This window comes from Mandrillus leucophaeus, unplaced genomic scaffold (genome assembly GCF_000951045.1).
Source record: "Mandrillus leucophaeus isolate KB7577 unplaced genomic scaffold, Mleu.le_1.0 Scaffold700, whole genome shotgun sequence".
Classification (NCBI taxonomy): domain Eukaryota; kingdom Metazoa; phylum Chordata; class Mammalia; order Primates; family Cercopithecidae; genus Mandrillus; species Mandrillus leucophaeus.
The window spans coordinates 163,556-185,451 of NW_012107587.1; the positions used below are offsets into that span (position 1 = coordinate 163,556).

The 21,896-nt window shown below is 37.0% G+C and overlaps 1 protein-coding gene across 1 annotated transcript in view; it reads left to right on the forward strand.

Annotated features, from left to right (window-relative positions):
- Window positions 1-21,896, forward strand: part of ANO3 (anoctamin 3) — a 479,469-nt gene that overhangs the window by 107,599 nt on the left and 349,974 nt on the right. Inside the window, exon 2 of the mRNA XM_011964701.1 lies at window positions 7,530-7,604. Coding sequence (XP_011820091.1) covers window positions 7,574-7,604 — 31 coding nt within the window. The 5' untranslated portion in view covers window positions 7,530-7,573. The remainder of the gene's footprint in view (window positions 1-7,529; window positions 7,605-21,896) is intronic.

Below are 21,896 nucleotides of genomic sequence, written 5' to 3' on the forward strand. Positions count from 1 at the left end.
TTGACTCTGGGTGACATAATCAGTAAGTAACATATCTGACATGAGAAGCCAAGACCATCTGACACCATAGCCCCATTCTTTCCACTACACCCTCCTTCCTATCTGTAGGTGGTGCCTGCAAAAACGAGGAGCATGGAAACTAGTATCTCAATCCTTAAACATGTTGGGATTTCAACAGAATCAGTAGATAACATTTTTATCTTCTCTGTCAGGATTCTCAGAAAATATTTGAGAAAAAGAACACCAGAGACTAAGAGACAGAGATCAATGTCAATTGTGAATTGATGTAAGCTGGAAAATAGGACTTAGATATGTGGCCAAAGGAGCTTGCCCAGATTTCTCTCCTCATTCTCAATCTAATAGCTCTTCACCCAGTAACTGGCACAACCAGGGGATCCCAGGGCATCCCACATAGGGATGGATCACATACCATGTGACAGGAGAGAGAAAACAGGCCAAAATGGAGAGGAAAAAAGAAATTGCTGAACCAATCTTTCCTAGACATTTTTTAAGCTAAAAAATCATATAATCCAGATAAACTAGAATTTTTCCCCAACAGAAGTCCCTACACATGGAAATATGAGGGGTATGGAATAACTGTTCACTGAAAGAGTTGTTTTCAATATTTGCAATGCCAAGCAGGATTATTTCAGGCCTTGTAGGGCTTGTTTTCATATAATTATTCTGAGTAATTAGCCTTTTACTCTGAGTAAAGTGGGACTTCACTGAATGAAGGAAGCCCTTTAAACAAAGGAGTTGTATTAGCTGAATTTCATGTTAATATCACCGGACTCATGTCTACTCATTTCCAAACCCAAACCTACCATCATTTTGGGCAATGGAGACAGACCATTTGTCTTTGGCAAGACCAAGATCATTTAGGAGATGTATGATAGATGGTGGCAGTGGAGATGGTGAGAAGCCATGGTTAGATTTCGGACATATTTGAAAGTAGATTGAATGAGGGTTATGAGATAAAAAGAGTCAAGATTTTTGGCCCCAAGCTTTTCTCCATCAATTAAAATGACAAAATAATGACTGAATATGGTCTGGCAGTGAAGATCAGAGAGATTATTTGGGAATGTTGACTTTGGACTTGATTCTTTCAGACCAATGGAAATGTGAAGAAGACATACATGTGGTTTAAAAATCTGGAGTGAGAAAGAGAGATCTGGACTGGAGATGTACATTTAGGAAGTATCATTCTACAGCTGATATATAAAACCATGAGACAGGATGAAATTAGCAGGCATAAGAAATAAAGAGAAGAGCCTAAGGTTTGAGGTCTCTGGGGTTTTGCAAAGTTAAAAGGTTAAGAAAGAGAAGAATGACAATGGAGGCTGAAAAGGAGCAGTTAGTGAGGCTGGAGAAGAATCAAGACAGTGCGGTATTCTGAAGGCTAAGTGGGGGCAGTGTATCAAGGAGGAAAGTGTGATTAATTATATACCACGGCCCTGATATATCAAAGAAGCTGAAGGTTAGGAATTCATCAATGACTTTGGTGAAGAAGAGGTCATTGGTAATTTTGACAGTCTTAGTGAAGTGATAAGAAGAAAACAAATAAATACTGTAAAGGATTTTAGAAAAATGAATTTGAAATAGTACATTTTGGTTCTAAGTTTATCTGCTTTTGTGGACTAGTGGAGCAAAAGGCAACAAATAAGTTGAGAAGAAGCCACCAGGAAAACTGGAGTTGAGAGAGATTGCCTTTTTTCCCTTTTTTTTTTTATTTTAATTAATTTATTATTATTATACTTTAAGTTGTAGGGTACATGTGCATAACGTGCAGGTTTGTTACATATGTATACCTGTGCCATGTTGGTGTGCTGCACCCATCAACTCGTCATTTACATCAGGTATAACTCCCAATACAATCCCTCCCCCCTCCCCCCTCCCCATGATAGGCCCCGGTGTGTGATGAAACCATCATTCTTAGCAAACTGTCACAAGAACAGAAAACCAAACACCGCATGTTCTCACTCATAGGTGGGAACTGAACAATGAGATCACTTGGACTCAGGAAGGGGAACATCCCTTTTTTTTTTTTAGGGATTAGAAGATCTGTTTGTATAGTGATGATAAATGTCAACTAGAGTTGGGAGGTGGAGGCTGGCATGCTTATATGTGATGATAATTATGAACTAGAATGGCAGTGGGTGCAAGGACTGGAGCTGATTCTGTAGGGAGAGAGCATGTATGGAGAATTATTGGGCTGTTGTCCCGAAGTAGGGGTGGGGGATAGAAACTACTCCATACGTGGAAGAGATGACCTTTGTTGGAATACAGTCCATTTATCTAGACTATCAGTCAGGAAGGAAGAATATATGATCATACAGTTGCCAATAAGTGGGTGGGAGCTGTGGAAGTTTTCTTCACATTGCTTCAATCTTCTCAGTGAAATAGGAAGCAAAATTATCAGCTAAGAGTGAGATATAGGGAGGAGGTGTTGGAAGACATGGTTTGAAATGAAGGAATAAAATATGAAGTAGTCTTCTAGGAGAGTGGGAGAATAACTGGACCTGGCAAACATATTTTGACTGCTGGGCACCATTAATCCCTCATGTGGGGTTATTATCAGGAATTTGAGGAAGACCAGTCTGTATGTTGGCATGTTTTTTCCTTCATTTGTTGTTTAATTGCACAGATATGAGTATGGAGGAAGTGTGATGACCATGCGAGCACACGCGCGCGCGCACACATACACACACAGAGACACACACACACAGACACACACACAGACACACACACAGACACACACACAGACACACACAGACACACACACAGACACACACACAGACACACACAGACACACACACAGACACACACACAGACACACACACAGACACACACCTTACTTTTAAAAACAAGTTGTTTTACATCTTCCCTATGCTATTTTTGTTTTCCTTTTAGCTCCGTCTCTCTCTCTCTCTCTCTCTCTCATTAGCTCTCCTTCTCTCTCTCGACATTTGACCTCCATTTTATAGCACACACCAACTAAATAACCAAGTATGTAAGAATTGAAAATTATTTTAGAGATCAGTCTCATTCTCCTCATTATAGATGGGGAGACTAAAGACCAGCTAAAAGGGATAGGCCCAGATTTTGGCAGTCACATAGGAACAAACTGCTAGGAGTTTCCCTTATAGATATGCGTCTGTGGAACAGGTGTATAGAAAAAGTGTATACTAATTCTTAGAAGATGCTCAACTTAAATTATCTTATATATTCAATAACTCAGTTGAAGCAAAATAACCTAACCCTGAATAATATCCCTTATACATATTCTTGTTAGGATAATGTCACTACTGTTGCCTGGTTACTTTTCTTTCTCTTTCTTTCTTTCTTGCTTGCTTGCTTGCTTGCTTGCTTGCTTGTTTTCTTGCTTGCTTTCTTGCTTGCTTTTTTTTTCTCTCTCTCTCCTTCCTTCCTTCCTTCCTTCTTTCCTTCCTTCCTTCCTTCCTTTCTTCCTTCCTTCCTTCTTTCTTTTTTTATGGAGTCTCATTCTCTTGCCCAGGCTGAAGTGCAGTGGCACAATTTCCACCTACTGAAACCTCCACCTCCTGGGTTCAAGCGATTCTCATGCCTCAGCCTACCAAGTAGCTGGGATTACAGGCACCCACCACCACGCCCGGCTAATTTTTGTATTTTTAATAGACTCCGGGTTTCACCATGTTGGTCAGGCTTGTCTCGAACTCCTGACCTCATGATCCACCCGCTTCATGTGGCCTTCCAAAGTGCTGGGATTACAGGTATGAGCCACCACACCCAGCCTCTTTACTTTCTTAATTGCCTCTTCATAATGTATTTCATAAACTATGGCAACCCCAGAATGACAGATTGTTACCACTGTCATTGGTTTTCTAATTTCCGTTTGAAATTTAAAAACCAAATACCTGAATTGTTGTCCTAATTCTGACATTGCCTATTTATAGCCTTGGTTAGGTAATTGAGCTTTCTGAGTCTCTAGTTTCTTTGCTTATTAAATGAGAAAAATGGACTAGATATGCAGTTAAAATAATTGTAAAATAGCAGTATAAATGAAACTGAAGTACTTTTATTTAAACAAGGGCTGGTGCATCCAGTCGGCCACTCATTGAACACCTTTGTACTGTTTTAGGTTTCTTTCAGACAGCTGCGTGGAATTCAAGTGCTCCAAGGATTACAATTCTTAAAAGTAGCATGGAAGATCTAATATTTCTTCCAGCTCTGTCATTCCATAAACACATTATGTTATGTAGAGGAGTGGAGGCATTGAGAGATACAGAAGGAAAAAGAGAGACAGAGAATGAAAAATGAATGGTAACTTCAGGTAAAAGATTCTTACATACCTACAGTTGCAAAAACCCTTAAATGCCTTATATGATAAAATGTTTTATTTCTTCCATCCCTACTGTCACAAAAACCTTTAATTACCTTATAGAACAGACTGTTTTATCCCCGCCCCCATTGATGTAATCTCAAAAGACAAGTAGGCTCAGAGTGAGAGGACATAGACCTTTACTGTATTATCTCATTTCTAAGCCCCATCACATATAGACCTGCATGTTTTAGAAGAGCATTTAGGGTTAAAAATGATAGAAAGTTACTAAGATCACAAATTGCAAAGTAGGCGAGAGACTGGTGATGCAGCCCTGTCAAGCTACAGGTACTAGGCAGAGGCTGTGAAGGTACCTGCCAAGATTCAGTCAGTCTTCCAGTCATCATGTGGTATCTGTCTCATATAATTTCCTATACATAAACTGAATTTTATCTGGTTCTTTGGAGAAGTGAGGAGAATAGCTCATTCCTAAAAAGTGGTTAGTGCATGAGGGTTTATTTAAAAAAAAAAAACAAAAAAACAAACAAAAAAAAAAACGACGGCCAGGTGCGATTGCTCACACCTGTAATCCCAGCACTTTGGTAGGCCAAGGCAGTTGGATCATGAGGTCAAGAAATCAAGAACATCCTGGCCAACATGGTGAAACCCAGTCTGTACTAAAAATACAAAAATTAGCTGGGTGTGGTGGCGCATGCCTGTAATCCTGGCACTTTGGGAGGCCGAGGTGGGCAGATCTCAAGGTCAGGAGTTTGAGACCAGCCTGGCCAACACAGTAAAACCTGCCTCTACTAAAAATACAAAAATTAGCCAGGCATGGTGGCACATATCTCTAGTCCCAGCTACTCGGGAAGATGAGGCAGGAGAATCGGTTGAACCCTGGAGGCAGAGGTTGCAGTAAGCTGAGATTGCGTCATTGCACTCCAGCCTGGGCAACAAGAGCGAAACTCTGTCGCAAAATAATAAATAAATAAATGGTCTCTTTTTAAGGTCCTCCAGATGTAGTTAATAATTTAACAAGGGGCTGGGTGCCATGGCTTACGCTTGTAATCCCAGCACTTTCGGAGGCCGAGGCAGGCGGATCACCTGAGGTCAGGAGTTTGAGACCAGCCTGGCCAATATGGTGAAAAGTCTCTACTAAAAATTTAAATATCTCTACTAAAACTGCAAAAATTAGCCAGACATGGTGGGACACACCTGTAGTCCCAGCTACTCAGGGGGCTGAGGCAGGAGAATCACTTGAATCCAGGAGGTGGAGGTTGCAGTGAGCCGAGATGGCATCATTGCACTCTAGCCTAGGCAACAAGAGCGAAACTCCGTCTCTAAATAATAATCATAATAATAATAATAACAATTTAATGAAAAAGACAAGATTATTTAGTTCTGTTCACCATCATGATTGAATTGCACTATGTGTTTTCAGCTTTCTTATAATTATGCCTTTTCTGCATTTGTCTAGGGTTCTGTAAACAGGCTTCTCTAACCCCATTTTCCTCTCAGAAAGTCTTTGTCTATTCTGATTTTACACTTTCACTCATTATTTCTCACACCTGAAGTTACCTTGTAATTTTCCTGGTCTACCCAAATCCTTCTACTTTTGGAGTTCATCTTGCTTTCCATCTTTAACTGAAGATATTTAGTTCAAATTTATTATGGTTTTTCCGAACATCTGGTCTTAGTCTACTCAAAATCATTTTATCTGTTTTATCATGTTGATGGCACATTTGGCAAATCTAAATATCTTTCTCCAAAAACACAAAAGTGTTAGACAAGAAAAAACAATGAAGAGACCTGGATTCAAGTTTTCTCTCTGTGGCTTCCAAGCTGCACATCTCCTAGTAAGCCCTTTACACATACTGGGTCTCAGTTTGCTTATCTGTGAAATAAGGACTGGATTAAACAGTCATCAAGGTTCCTTTCAGTTTACGTTCTATAAACTGATATTTAAGGGCATTTCATACAATTTAGTACAGAATGCACTCAACCATTATAAAATACACTCTACTATTATAAATGAAGTAGACTGTACATCATTATTCATTTATCTGTCAAACAAGTTTATACTCTTGTAAAAGTATTTAAGCAGATATTTTACAGAATATTTTTTCTATTATTACATAAAACTAATTTTATTCAATTGGCAGGCTACTTAAAAGGTGAGGTTAAGTATTTCACATATCAATTGAATAAGCTTAGGCAACTTATATTAAAATGAAAACAAAACCTTGTTAAATACAAGGTACTTTGTCAAACATTTAGGAACAGGGAAAAGGATACAGAAATGAATTCAAAGATATGGTATCTACCATTAAAGAACTGATCGTCTAATGAGGGAGGCATAGAAATAAAGGAATTGCTATATTTATGGGGAGAAAAAGTTGTTGATTGCTACCACTTGCTGAATACTTACTATGAACCAGGATCTATCCCAGGGATTTAACATACACAAAAGCTAGATAGCCTGCACACTTTTTCATTTTTACATTTCAAGGTAGTTCTTCTTATTATTTCTATTTTGTAGGAGAAAAAAAAACTGAGGTCAGAGTTTTTAATCTCCCCAAGTTCATATAGTTAGAGTGATGGGAATGTAGTCTTTCCACTACCATTATTTCAGGATTGCATACATTTCTGTAGAAAGGCTTTTTTAATAGGAAGGACTATTCCTAAGTGGAGGTGTCACTTAAAAAGTTGTCTTTCTAAGAGTTGAATCACAAGAGCAGACTTTCCATTGACTTGTTAGATAAAGAAGGCATTCTAGACACAGACAACAGGCTAAGCAAAGGTTAGAAAGGACAGGTTATGCTCAAAAATTCCGGTGATTTAGCATGCCTACAAAAAAGATCAGAGTGAGCAAAGGAAAAGGTTCAGCCTCCGAATTTGGGTGGGTAGAATATTAGAAGAGTGTGTTACCCACCCTAGGAAAATGTAATTGGAAAATCTGTCCATTCTAAGCTGTTTCAAAGATGACAGCTAAATCAGCTTGCATAACAGTGAATAGAACCTACCCACCTGCTTAGTTTCTAATGCAATTTACTGAAAATTGTATCTTCCTACACACTTCTTCAGAACTGATTTGACCTATACCAGATAGTAGTTCTACTGCAGCTATAGTCAACATGAAAAGCTCTTCTTTTCCATGATAATTTTCTACTCTCTTTCTGGTCTACTGAGTTTCTGAGCAATTTTTATTTTGCTCTTTTGTTCTCTCTCACAGGCCTGCAAAAGTTGTGCTTGTCTCATCGTGGGCTTGAGAAGAGTATGTGGGCTGCCAAAGGCACATATAATGAAGGTGAGTCTTGAGGATGGTGTTTCAAGAGCTCCCACCAACTCTATTCTTCAATATAATGTGGTAGCAACTCCAGAGCCTTTATGGGGTGTGAAAATTTAACACAAATTTAGTCTCATGTTAATAATTACCATATGTGACATTTAGCTCATCATGCACTTTGCAAAGCATATTCACATATGTAATATATTTTTATCCTAAGCTTCTAATAAAAATGCATTTACTTATAAATGTCTCATACAAGAGCTCACATACAAAAACATTTGCACCATTTAAGAAAGTATTTACATTCCAAAATAACTTTGCAATCTCAGTAAGCATTAATAAATTAATCAGCAAAAGGCCTTACACAAATCATTTGATATATACATACTTACATTACTTTTTAAAAAGGTATTTAATGTAGATTTTAATATGATAATCATTTATATACATGCACACATAGCTACATATATAAAATAGCAAACAGCCCTAAAATCCCTGAATAGTTAGCAATAAACCAACTATAATAGATGAAATCAGATAAATGCAAAATGTACTTAGCAGTCAACTCCTTTTTGAGGCCCAATTATCAAGAGCAAGAGCAATTCTGTTGGTTAACCAACTGATTGGTTATTAGTTAACTGAGTTAATCAATTACATTATCAGGGTTAGATGGAGAATAGATCACTCAGAAGGTAGCTATTCGCATGAGAAAACATAAAATAGAGTGTAAAACATTGGCCATAGTTGTTGGAGAATTTTTCTTAGAAGAGTTTACTTTACTCCAAGAGTTCCTTCTGCCTGAACACCAAATTGAGAGGTGCACATTGGACTACCATAGCTTAATGCTATTAACTTTTTAAATCATATGACTGACTTGCTTTTCCTTGATTCTGGAGTCGGCAGAAATCTCGGGTTTAACATGTTTTCTAGTCTGCACTCGTGTGTGTGTAGTGTGAATATGTGTGTTTTGGAAATCTATGTGCTACATAGACACTATAACTGCCAGTCCCCACAGCAGTACTATTTTTCATGACATAAGAATAATTTTATTAGTATTATATTGATATTATAGTATATTCTGTGGACTTGTTTACCATGAGTCCACCTTAGGAAAAGCTTCTGCTTCCTTCTGCCAAAGTCAGATTTCTGAGACGGTAAGTGAAGATCAATCTCTCACCATACACAGGGTAAAAGCCACCTTGGGATGCCTCCAAGCAACTAGTAAGCTAGATTTTCTCTGGCATAAACTTTACTATTATCTTTTTTCTTTACTATTTTATCCCTCATTGCTTTGCCCATAAATGTCTTTCTCATATTAAATAATATGTAGAGGTCATTATCAGAAGTTTCTTCATACTCAAAGAAAGGTGGGTTATGGAATGGAAATTAGAAAGGAGAAAGGAGAAATCAATGAAGTGAGTAAAAGCAGATTCTGGGATAACATTAAGAACAATAAGAATATTCAAAGAAATTGGTATTCATGAAATTATTCTTATGTGTCAGGTACTGTGTTTGGTTCTTTGACTAAGTCTATTGTGTGGATTTATTGACTGTTCCCAACAACTCTATGAGGCCAGTGCTACTACTAAGATTAGGTGAATGAGGACTAGACATGTGAAGTAATGAGTAACTAGTGTTCTAGCTACTTCTGCCCTCCTGAAGGCCTGAACGGGACTTGAACCTACATCTGTCTCTTGAAGAGACAGAGCTTTTCATGATTCACAGATATTGGCATAAGCCTTGAAACTAGTGAAATATAAAATTCCCACTGACTATGAAATTTAGGATTAGAGTTGTTGGAAAGGAATATTTTTACATTGTCTCCAGACCTGTCTTAGAAAACGTATGCTAACATGATAGGTCACCCAACTTCTGTGTGTAGGTGAAGATATTACTAGCGAGGAGAAGGATAAGTTGCTATGCAGCTCTAAGTTGATTTTTCAAAAACAATTCACAGTTTTACAGAGGTCCTTAGTTTTATTGTAAGTCCATGACTGCTGTGTACAGCAGAGCACCAATTACCTCCTGTACTCTGATATGTCTTTCTGCCTTAATTTAAGCCAAATTTTTAACTGCGGGGAGATTCATGTGAGTTTTCTAGGGAATTGGTTCATATTTCCCTCTTAATTGATTAAAAGCCTTCTCTTATTTTAGCACAGATCTTATTTTCATGAACATTGTAAATAATTAAATATCAAGTAAATATACTGTTCCATCATTTGTTTTGGAAATTGTTTCAATTAATTCCAAATTCTTCAGAGAGAGTGTACTTTAATCTTAATTGTTTCAGATCAGTTGTTCCTATTATCGTTTTGTTTTTGTAATGCAACCTAGAAAGGTCCAGTCTTCACACAAGTCATTTTATTCCTTGGATAAAAGGTGAGTACCTAGCATATCAATGCAAAATGTATTTTGTTCCTAGACTATCAGTACAAAATATGTTCAACAGAGTGTCTTATTAGGACATGTGTCCATTCACTCATTCATTTATTGCACCATTGTTGGGAATCTTTCTTGTAACAGACACTGAGCAAGGTGTGAGAGTACATGAAAAGGCTCTGAAAAGAACACTGGATTCAAAATTAGAAGAACCAATATTGAATTAGGCACAGTAATATAACTTCTTTGAGTCTCTTAATTTTTATTAGAAAAATACAGGTGATAGGCCGGGCATGGTGGCTCATGCCTGTAATCCCAGCACTTTGGGAGGCCGAGGTGGGTGGATCACAAGGTCAAGAGGTCGAGACCATTCTGGCCAACATGATGAAACCCCATCTCTACTAAAAACACAAAAAATTAGCTGGGTGTGGTGGTGTGTACCTATAGTCCCAGCTACTTGGGAGGCTGAGGCAGGAAAATTGCTTGAACCCAGGAGACGAAGGTTGCAGTAAGCCGAGATCATCGCACTGCACTCCAGCCTGACGATGAAGCAAGACTCTGTCTCAAAAAAAAAAAAAAAAAAGAAAAGAAAAGAAAAATTAAAGAAAAAAAGAAAGAAAAATACAAGTGATAATACATAGTTCACAAACTTAGATTCTGCATGAGTACTGGAAGAATTACTGAGTTAGAAAACAACTTGCTAAATGCTATATAAATGTATACTTTTTGTGATTACAACAAAAAGTCAATATTTAAATGAAATTAAATATTATAATAAATTGTAATATAATAAAAAGAGAGTACATAAAAAAGAAAGAGATAGAGACAGAAGTGAGCATGACTGCCAGGGTGTTTTCTCAACATGAAAAGTTCAATAGAAGAAAAATGCATAAGTGCTTATAATAAAAGGCAATATATCTTTGTCCCTAGACAGAAATACAGTGTTGTGAGCCCACAATGGTGAGATAGTTTCATTTCAATGTGGGAAATTCAGTAAGGCCTTATCAAGAGAGTAGCCTTTATATCAGGCCTTGAAATGGAAATCGCTCGCTAACATGTCGTGTGTTCCCTCTTATAAGACAGCTGAGAAGAGGGGTTATAGAGCTAGCTATTACTGCACAGCAGTCATCTTCCTAGACTGTTGAGTCAGATTATCTGCGTTCAAATCTTAGTTATGCATTTTCCAGCTGCATGATTTTATGTATGTTACTTAATTCAACTCTTTCCCAATTTCCTCATTTATAAATTTGTGATAACATTGCTGACCTTATAAAGATAGTATTAGGACTGAGGTAAGTGCTTAGCATGCTAAAAATCTCACTAAATATTAGTTGCTGTTATTCTACTCATTACTGCTTTTTCATTGTAAATGGGGCAATACACAAAATTCCTGTGGCCAAAAATGGATTGAGGAGGATGCTGTGGAGAGATGTGAGGCAGTGCCCTATGATTTTAAGTGAGAAAGGCAAGTCAGCCAACCTTCCCCTCCTTCTTTTTCTTTCTTTCTTCTTCTGTGTATTAGTTTCTAGAACTCAGTTTGTCTGGAGCCTCTTGCTGTCATCCCACTCTGTTGGGTAAAGATGTTGGTCCTTCCTCTCCGAGACTCCAGGGTCTCAGGGCTCAGGAAACATAATAAATATGTGAAATAAATGATAAATTGATTCAAGTCATATTAGTAATGACTTAATGGGATTTCTCTTCTATTTTCAACAAGAGGTGTTCAGTAAATGTGAGTCAAAGAAGCAAGATATAAAGACTTTATCTGGGTAATCTAATCAACCTCCCAAACTGAAAATCATGCTCCATTAATATAGAGCCTTCTCCATCATCATCAAGCCATTCAGCATTGTATAATTATATGCAGTTGATAAGTTATATCCTGTTATTGCTGGGTTTAATCCCAGTAGTTTTATGAGTAAATATTATTGTTTTTATTTTATATGTAATATTTGTTTTCTTTTCATAAATCCTAGGTAGGTCTATATTATGTATATCCTCAGAAAAAAAATAGCTGTAGATGATTACATCTATGTATGGCATTCAGATGAAGAGCAATTCATCTTTTTTTCTATCAGTCCAAAAATATCTATGTATTATCTATTGTTTCCTATCTAATTATCAGTCCACAAAAATCCACTTCAGATGAGCAGCTCACAGTCCATCCTCTTTTTCTAGACTCCAGTGACTTTCCCTCAATTCTCCTCAGTTTTTCTAATCTTCTGCTCTCCACCTTGTTTCTGGCAGCACTCTAAAAGTCTCTGCTGCAAGTTGCTGGAGGGAGATTTATCCGAAGCTCAGAAAATCTAACGCTTTCAGGGTCTAGGCAGAACATGTGGGTGAATTAGGCAGGCAGTCCATGCTATCTCGTGGGGAAGAATAAATATAATTAACCATCAACTTTAGGAGAAGTATAATGAACTAGAGATAAAATTAGGAAGAATTAACTGTTCAGCTCCACTTGATCATTGACAAGTGGCAATGAAGTTTCACTTTTAAGAGATGTTCTTCTTTTTTCAAGAGAAATTGCAAATCTGTATCTATCTATCTATCTATCTATCTATCTATCTATCTATCTATCTATCTATCTATCTATCTATCTATCTTATCTACCTACCTACCTATCTCACTTTAGAGTATTGGATATGCTTTCGAATCCTTTAAAGAAATATTCCATAGACCCAGTAAGACAACCCAAAACCCAGATTTGTCTCATGTTCATCAACTTAAAACCACTGCCTTATAACCTTAAAATGTTTGATAGAGGGCAAGTTAAACAAAACATAGCCCTATTAATATTGACTCTACCTCATAGAGTAACTGATTAACTATGCCAACAAAGAGTGTCTGCACTCTTTCACTAAAGACCTTTCCTCTCCACTGGGGTTAAGTGTGAGAAAGAGGGGTAAATAGGAAACAGAACTATCTCCTGCTACACACAAATGAGGTACCCGTGGCTGCATATTTACTCTAGATGTGGTTCGCAAAGTTCCTAGTTGACCAGAGACAATCCTGGTTTATGCCTGCGGGCCCATTCAGTGTAATAATTAATAGCAATCCCTTTCATGTTCAAAGGTATGCCTGTTAGGAAAATAAATTTTAATGTAACACTAGTTCTGGGTAGCACAACTGTCTTAGCTAGTCTCAGTGGGAAATAACATGGATGCAGAGGGACAGGTAAAAAATTGATAGGTGTTATATGAGATAAACTGTTACAGAGTTCAGACTCAAGGTCAGTTTCACTGACTCAGAATGCTTTCCACAATCCAGGCTGTTTTAAAATGTATATAAAGAGCTGGCAGAAACTACCATCAGAGTGAACAGGCAATCTACAGAATGGGAGAAAATTTTTGCAATCTATCCATCTGACAAAGGGCTAATATCCAGAATCTACAAGGAACTTAAACAAATTTACAAAAAGTAAAAATAAAACAACCCCAGCCAAAAATGGGCAAAGGGTATGAACAGACACTTCTCAAAAGAAGACATTTATGGGGCCAACAAACATATGAAAACATGCTCATCATCACTGGTCATTAGAGAAATGCAAATCAAAACCACGTGATATACCATCTTAGGCCAGTTAGAATGGTGATCATGAAAAAGTCTGGAAACATCAGATGCTGCAGAGGATGTGGAGACATAGGAACACTTTTACACTCTTAGTGGGAGTGTAAATTAGCTCAACCATTGGGGAAGACAGTGTGGCGATTCCTCAAGGATCTAGAACCAGAAATACCATTTGACCCAGCAATCCCATTACTGGGTATATACCCAAAGGATTATAAATCATTTTACTATAAAGATACATGCACACATACGTTTATTGCAGCACTGTTCACAATGACGAAGACTTGGAACCAACCCAAATGCCCATCAATGATAGACCGGATAAATGAAATGTGGCACATATACACCACTGAATACTATGCAACCATAAAAAAGGATGAGTTCATGTCCTTTGCAGGCACATGGATGAAGCTGGAAACCATCATTCTCAGCAAACACACACAAGAACAGAAAACCAAACACCACATGTTCTCACTCATAAGTGCTAGTTGAACAATGAGAACACATGGACACAGGGAGGGGAACATCACACACCGGGGCCTGTTGGAAGATTGGGGACTAGGGGAGGGATAGCATTAGGAGAAATACCTAATGTAGGTAACAGGTTGATTGGTGCTGCAAACCACCATGGCACATGTATAACTATGTAACAAACTTGCAGGTTCTGCACATGTACCCCATAACTTAAAGTGTAATTAAAGCCTCAGAGACCTATTTTACAGATATTAGAACCAAGGCTGAGAGAAATACAATGTACTGAGGCACATTCCACAGCAATTAACAGAATGTAATTTTAACTAAGGTCTTCTGAGGTCATGACTGCATACTTTCCCAGCTGCATCCCTGTTTGGAAACCAAAGACTAAGCATTATGCTGTATAGAACAATCACCACCTGAAAGGTACAATTTGGTGATGCATCTGTTAAAAGAAATAGAAACTGAGAATAGGACTAATCGGTAGGGAGACACGACTGACAGCATAAAAGAATCAGAGAACAAGTCATGGTTCTATATAATTAAGTGCTAAATTATTTAGTAAGGATAAAGAAGTTCGGAAGAGACGTTGTGTGGGCTGGTGTATTCAGAGGAGAGACGACACATCAACTGGTCCTTGGAGAACTTGTATGATGAGCATCAGGCGGAGAACTTTCCAAAAAGAGGAAACAAAATGAGGTATTTTGGGTTATTTTTATGAGGCACGCCTAGGAGTATATTTTGACCCAAGTTGAGGGTTCCTACTGAGGAATATGGATAAATCTGGTGGTAAATTACGTTGGGCTAAATGTATAAGAATTTTTTTTTAATGCTTGGTTTTGTTTTACCCATACATACACATAATTTTACACAAATGCATATACGTGGCAATACATCTTCTCTTGAATATATAGTTGTTTTCTTCCCCCAGCCCTTTGTACTTTTTTCTGAGACAGGGTCTCACTCTATTGCCCAGACTGGAGTGGAATGGCAGGACCATGGCTCACTGTAGCCTCAACCTCCAGCCTCACATGACCCTCCCACCTCAGCCTCCCACGTGGCTGGAACTACAGATGTGTGCCACTACTTCCAGATAACATTATTATTATTATTATCATTATTATTACTTTGTAGAGACAGGTTCTTTTTATGATGCCAGGTATAGTCTGGAACTTCTGGACTCAAGTGATCCTCCCACCTCGGCCTCCCAAAGTGCTAGGATTACAGGACTTTTTCCCTTTTTTGACTCCCCCTTTTCCCTCTCTTCTTCCATCCTCCCATCTTAAGCTGCCCACCCAAGTTAACACCTAGTATGTAACTTTCTATATGTTTTCTACCTCCTCAAATAATTGGACAGACTTCAATTATTTAGGATAATTGAAGGATTATCAATTATCCTAGGATAATTCTAGTAGGATAAACCATCATTAACTATATTGTTGGGTATTAATTTTGTCTCCATTTTTTTGCTGCCAAGAAAAATGATGCAATAAACACCTTGACATATGGGTCATTACTTACGGCTGCTTTGTTTGTATGGCATAGATATCCAGGAGATGGATTATTGGTTAACATTGTCTCTAACACCTTACAGCTCCAAATCAATGTATGATAAAACGCCTTTGTTAACATATCCTATAAAAATAGGTATCAGGGCTCCTTTTCATTTTTACTAATGAGAAAAGCTTTTAAAGATACCTTATTTTAACTTATATTTCTACGACTTCCAGAGAAAAAAATTTTACCACTTTAAATTATTTATTTTTGATTAGAATTTGACAATGTTTTTAAAATGCTTTATTTCTTAAAAAATATTTCTTTCTATTTTATTTTTATCAATCAATGTACAATCAAGGGAGCAGAATGAGAACTATTTTAAGTATTGTAGAAGAAGGGCTTTAGAACTAAGAACTTACCCAGTTGTAAGATTCGTGAGACAATGAGAATCCAAAAGGGAAAGCAGGAGGATCAGAGAAATGTCATGAACCAGCTCTTCTTAAACACTGGTGTGGCAGACAAATCAGAGCTTCCAGGGAATCTGGAGTGAGATTATGATGCAGTACTGATGGGACAGTCTGTGGGCAAGCTATTGCCTCTCTACCTCCTGCTGGGCTGGAATTCCTATAGAGAAAAAGAGCTGGATACAGTGCTGGGAAGAACAAGTTCTGGCTACAATCTATCTTCATCTCTCATGTTACTAGTCTTAGTCTCCAATCACTCCTAAACAAAATGACCTTCAGACTATAATGTCTGCTGAATCCCTTCAGCTTCCCAAGTCTTGTGCAAATTCTCTTTTGATTAGCTTTAACCTGAAACCACAAAGGGAAGGAGATTCTAGAGAACACAGTTATAGTTTAGCAAAGCTGACACATAACAGATATGACAAAGCACACAACCAATTTTCATAAATGTCCACAAACTACAAAGGTGTTGTAGGCTCTTAAAAACTTCTGTTGAAGTAAACAGAATGTAGAAAGTAATCTAGATCTTTGTTTACTTTTTACTATACTCTTTTTTAAAATTTAGATGTATATATTGTTTCCTATTGTATTTGTAATTTATTAATTTCTTAGTTGTCTAATAGTTTACTTTTATATTAAATGCTGTATGGTTTGGTGCACAAATATATATGGTGTTATATCTTATTTATAAATTACACTCATACCTTTACATCATGTTTCTGTTTAACATTTTAGTTCTTCTAATGTGAAATTTTACCTTGATTGGTACTAACATTACCAGTCCTGATTACTGTTTTGTTTGCATTTACCTGGAATCACTTTGCCCACTGCTTTATTACCTTGCCTTAAATATTTTTATTTCTTCCAATGTGCATATCTTGATTTGATCTAATTTAGCTCTTTGTATTTTAGTAGAAAACAAAGCATCTGTTTATATTTTGAGTAGTGGCTGATATGTTTGATTGTATTCATTCCGTCTTGTTTTACACTTTTTACTTCTTTCCCATTGATGACCACATGTTTTCCTTTTCCTTATTGTTCCTGGTTTGATCAAGATGCAATGTATTTCATTTGTTTTCTCCTAGGACGATGTACTGTTCTTTTCTCATTCATTACATAATACTTTTATTTTCTTTGTTCTCATAATCAAATGATTTAAATAAAACTATTTTGTCATCAAGATGCATGCTTCTATTTCCCTCCTACTTGATCCCTCCCCAATAAAAGGAAATCTTAAGAGTATTTTCACTCTTTACTTTTTCTTTCGTATCCCTCATCCCGTTGACAGACTTCTGTAACATTTTTACATCCCCTACTCCCAACCACCTGGATTTGCGGAGAGAATTGACAACAAACAGGAATTTATTTAACAGTGTTTCCTTTCTTTTCAGTATCTTTTTTGGCTCTTATATTAAGTTCCCTGGAAAGTGTAATATTATTCCCTTGCACTTAGATAAATAAATAGATACAATTTTGATATGAGTATATTTTACTCAGAAATCTTGGAGTCTGTCTTCTGATTTGTTTTTTGACTAGATTTTTTTCTCATCTATTTTAATAAAACAAGTTCTACAAGCTATATATTCCTCAAATTATTACAAATTCTCAAATGTCTTCCTACACTCAAGAATAAATTATGTCTCGTCTAGCCACCTGACTTGGGATGTTTTCATCTTTTATCAGCAATCTAAAGAAGCTATTCTAGCCTCCAGCACGGCAAATAAGAAGTCTGATGTCAATTTCCTTCCTGTTTCCCTTCATCAATATTTTATTAGTTTCACTTGCAGTCCTATAAAATTCCTTAGTGATCAGGAATTTTACAAGATATGTCAGGATTAGTGTCTTTTCTTAACCTTCTAGTCTATGTTCAAGGAAGCTTTATCTTTATTTCTGAGATTGTTTAATTATTGCTACACTTGCAGTGTTTATTCTTCTTGCTTTTCATAGCATTTTCATTACTCCTACAACAGTGTTCATGGTTCCATTCCTCACGCTTTTTTATATTTCATCCTATCATTTCTTCTTATACTGTTATTTGGCTGTGTGATGATTCTTACCTTTGATATTCTAGATCACTAATTTGGTTCTAACTATGAATCTTTCCTTCAGTTTATATACCACATTTTTTTAGCTTAAAAACTATGGTATTTAGCTCCAGAAAATCTTCTTATTACTTGCACTTGAATATAATTGAAGACCTGGTTTTTTATTAATATACTTCTTTTTAAGAACAATTTTAAATTTATAAAAACATTGAGTGTATAATACAGAGAATTCCCATATACCCCTCCCCCTGCACAATTTCCTTTCTTATTAACATCTTAATATTTGTATGTTTGTTACAGCTGATGAGCCAGTATATATACATTATCGGTCAGGTATATTATAGTATACTCCTCTAATAGTATTCCTTATGCTTAGAAAGGAATTATCGGTTTTGGGGAGGTACACAGAAAGAATGTGCCATTTTCACAGCATATGAAAGGTACATATTATCAATTAGATTTATGGCCATTAATGTTGACTTTAGTTACCTGGCTGAAGTAATGTTTATCAGGTTTCTCTACTGTAAAGGTAGTGTTCTTCCTCTTTTCCATACCGTACTCATAGGAAGGAAGTCACTGTACCCAGCTCACACTAAGGAATAGGGAGTCATGCTTCTCCTCTTTTAGGGTAGAGTGATTACATCACTTATTTGGAATTGTTCTGCAAGGAACACTTGTCTTTTCTTCCCCATTTGTTTGGTCAATTACTTATGTCATTGTGAACTTCATGGATACATATTTTAGACTTCAGGTTATGATACAATATTACTTCATTTATTTTGGTGCCCAAATTATCTCATCTGTGACCACTGAGACCTCTTTCCATTGGTTTCTGTGACCACTTTGACTGCCTTCATCAATGTCTCTGTGTGTGTTTTTAATCACTTTCTTACTTTCTGGGATTTCAAGATGCTCAAGGCTCAACTGGTATATCCCCTGCCCTAGACCTGAAATCAGCTATTTATCCAAAAAACCCTGGGCCCTTTTACTATCAGAAACCAAAATATGGGGTGCGAGGTGCTATTAGAGTCTCGTTTCTTTTAGGTTATCTTGAGTACATTTTTAAAAACTATTTAAGGATGAATATCTGTTTAGGCAGTTTTGTTTTACTGTGTATACATTTTGATCTGTCTGATTTCCCTATTTCTGACCACTGGAATCCTTTGGATGGATTTCCCCCCAGACTTACTGGGATTGTGGGCTTACTGTGGTTGAATATTAAATGACTGAATAAACTGCTTGGGGTGGGTGAATGTAAAGGAGCATCTTTTCTTATGGGTCTGTCATTCAGTAGACATTGGTCCTTGCTTAAGAACCTATATTAAGGCTGGGCACGGTGGCTCAAGCCTGTAATCCCAGCACTTTGGGAGGCCGAGACGGGCAGATCACAAGGTCAGGAGATCGAGACCATCCTGGCTAACATGGTGAAACCCCGTCTCTACTAAAAAACACAAAAAACTAGCCAGGTGAGGTGGTAGGCGCCTGTAGTCCCAGCTACTAGGGAGGCTGAGGCAGGAAAATGGTGTCAACCCGGGAGGCGGAGCTTGCAGTGAGCTGAGATCCGGCCACTGCAGTCCAGCCTGGGTGACAGAGCAAGACTCCATCTCAAAAAAAAAAAAAAAAAAGAACCTATATTAACTATTTCAAAACGCATGGGCTTCCTGTGCTCTCCTAGCGTCAGAGGAAGTACAGACTCAATGTGCCTGCAGAACCAACACTTGGATACCAGAGAATCAAGAATAGAAGAAAATAACTTCCAGAATTATGGAGTAAGGACCTAAAACAATTTCTCTTCCATTAAAGCAAAGAAAATACTGGCAAAAACTGACAAATTAATTCTTAGAATTCTGGAAGTCAATCCAAAGCTTTCAACAATTCAATGTGTTTATTTAGAAAAGAAAGCTGAATTGTGGTAAGAACAGTACCCTTTGTGGCATTTTAATTTCCCATATTCCCACCTCCGTCTTACCAACTCTGTGATACTCTTGAAAACCAGTAGACTTACAAACACAGTAGCTGTGAAAACCAGCTGCCTAGCAGCACGTGCTCCCTCTCCAGAGAAATGTCATTATTTGACCTATCTGTTAAAGCCACATTCACAAGGTTTATGTTTATCTGATCTGACTCAGAGCTTGGTAGATAAGAAAAACCCTATCTTAAGAGTATTTGTCAAAAACAATCAGAGGCAATATTTAATATCGCAGCTGACTGAGGGGGCAACAGCAGTTGAGGTAAATAAGAGGCTGACCGAAAAATGTAAAAGAAAAATCTGGCAATGAGCTATTCATAGGGAACTTTGAAAAGTTTTGACATATTTTTGGATATCTAAATAAGCACATATGTTTGTGGAGCCAGGCATATGCCCAGAAAAGACCCTATCTCTCACTTCAGCTGACCCTGAGACTGTGCAAGCCGGAAGTGAAGGTGTAGGCAAAGTTGTACACTGCCTGCCAGGTGTACCCCAGAATACACACTGAGACCCTCAGCAAGAAGTAGAAGATTTAATCGTATCACAACATTTAAGGAAATCTCTATCAAATTAGCTGACTACTAAGAAATTGAAAGACATGCCAATGACTGGACAACACAAAGCATATACACTTTTAAAAATGAGCCCAAGCCAAAATTCATTATTAAATAAACACTCATCAACCAAGGCAACAACCAAAATCTGTACTAGCCAATGTTTTCTACAGAAACTGAACCAATTAGATGTATGTACAGAGAACACTTTATTTTAAGGGATTGACTCACATGGGGGCTGGTAAGCCAAAATTTTGCAGTGCCAGCCAGTAGGCTGGGAACCCAAGGAAGAGCTGATGTTTCAAACTTGAGTCCAAAGGCAGTCTGGAGACATGTAACAACAAAAATACACAAACTACTTATATTACTGTTAGGTACTCCTAATCAAGTCTTTATATGAGGCAAGTTTCTGGGTGATAATGTATTAAATACCTTAAAAAATATTTTAGTGAAATGAATAGATATAATTAAATTGATTGGTTGCTCCTGATTGCACTGAACCAGTGGGAAAGGAAAAGGATGAGCTCAAGGATTCAATTTCTTGGTGACAAAATCCGATTTGGGAACCGGAAAATGTAGTCACTAGAGTTAAAATGCAAACTTCCCTGAAAGGGACCATATGCAAACCCTTGTTTTTACTGTGCAAAATGTAATACTATAAAATTTTTTCCAAATGTTCCACCATTGTTTTACAATAAAACACCATGAATTTGGAAGACTTGATGCTTCAAACACTTAGGGCTTATGTCACCATTTGCTATCTATTCCTAATGTAATTACAAAGATGTGCAGGGTATTTTTTTTGGCATAAAGCTTTCAATGACTAAAAATATATATCCTAGCTGAATTTTGCACATAGATTTCAGTATATATTTGTTAACTATACTGAAAAGAAAATACACAGCTTTCTCCTGTTGCTTAGAGGAATTACAGAAACGAAGTAAGAATAATTTTATTTGATATAAAATATGTTTTACTGAATATTTTCCAAGGCATCATTATATGATTGACTATTCAGTGATGTTAAATATGGATTATTTAGATTTACTTCAGTGAATCTAAAGACTGTAGTTGGCAGATTAACTATTGATACATAAATGGTTTTAAGTCATCAATATTTATTTTCATAAGTAAATTAAATACTTCAAAAATCTTCTCATCCTAAGACTTTTGTTTTGTCAAACTATTTGTCTCTTCATTATATCACAATGTTTGATTTCAAATCCCATTCAAGTTCAGATTGCTACAAAGCTTCTATTTGTATATTTGGATCAATGAGGATTTCCTTTACTATTTTCACTATTTTCCTTTAGAGGAGAAAAAGGAATAACCCCTGGTCAAACCAGCCATAAAGATGATAT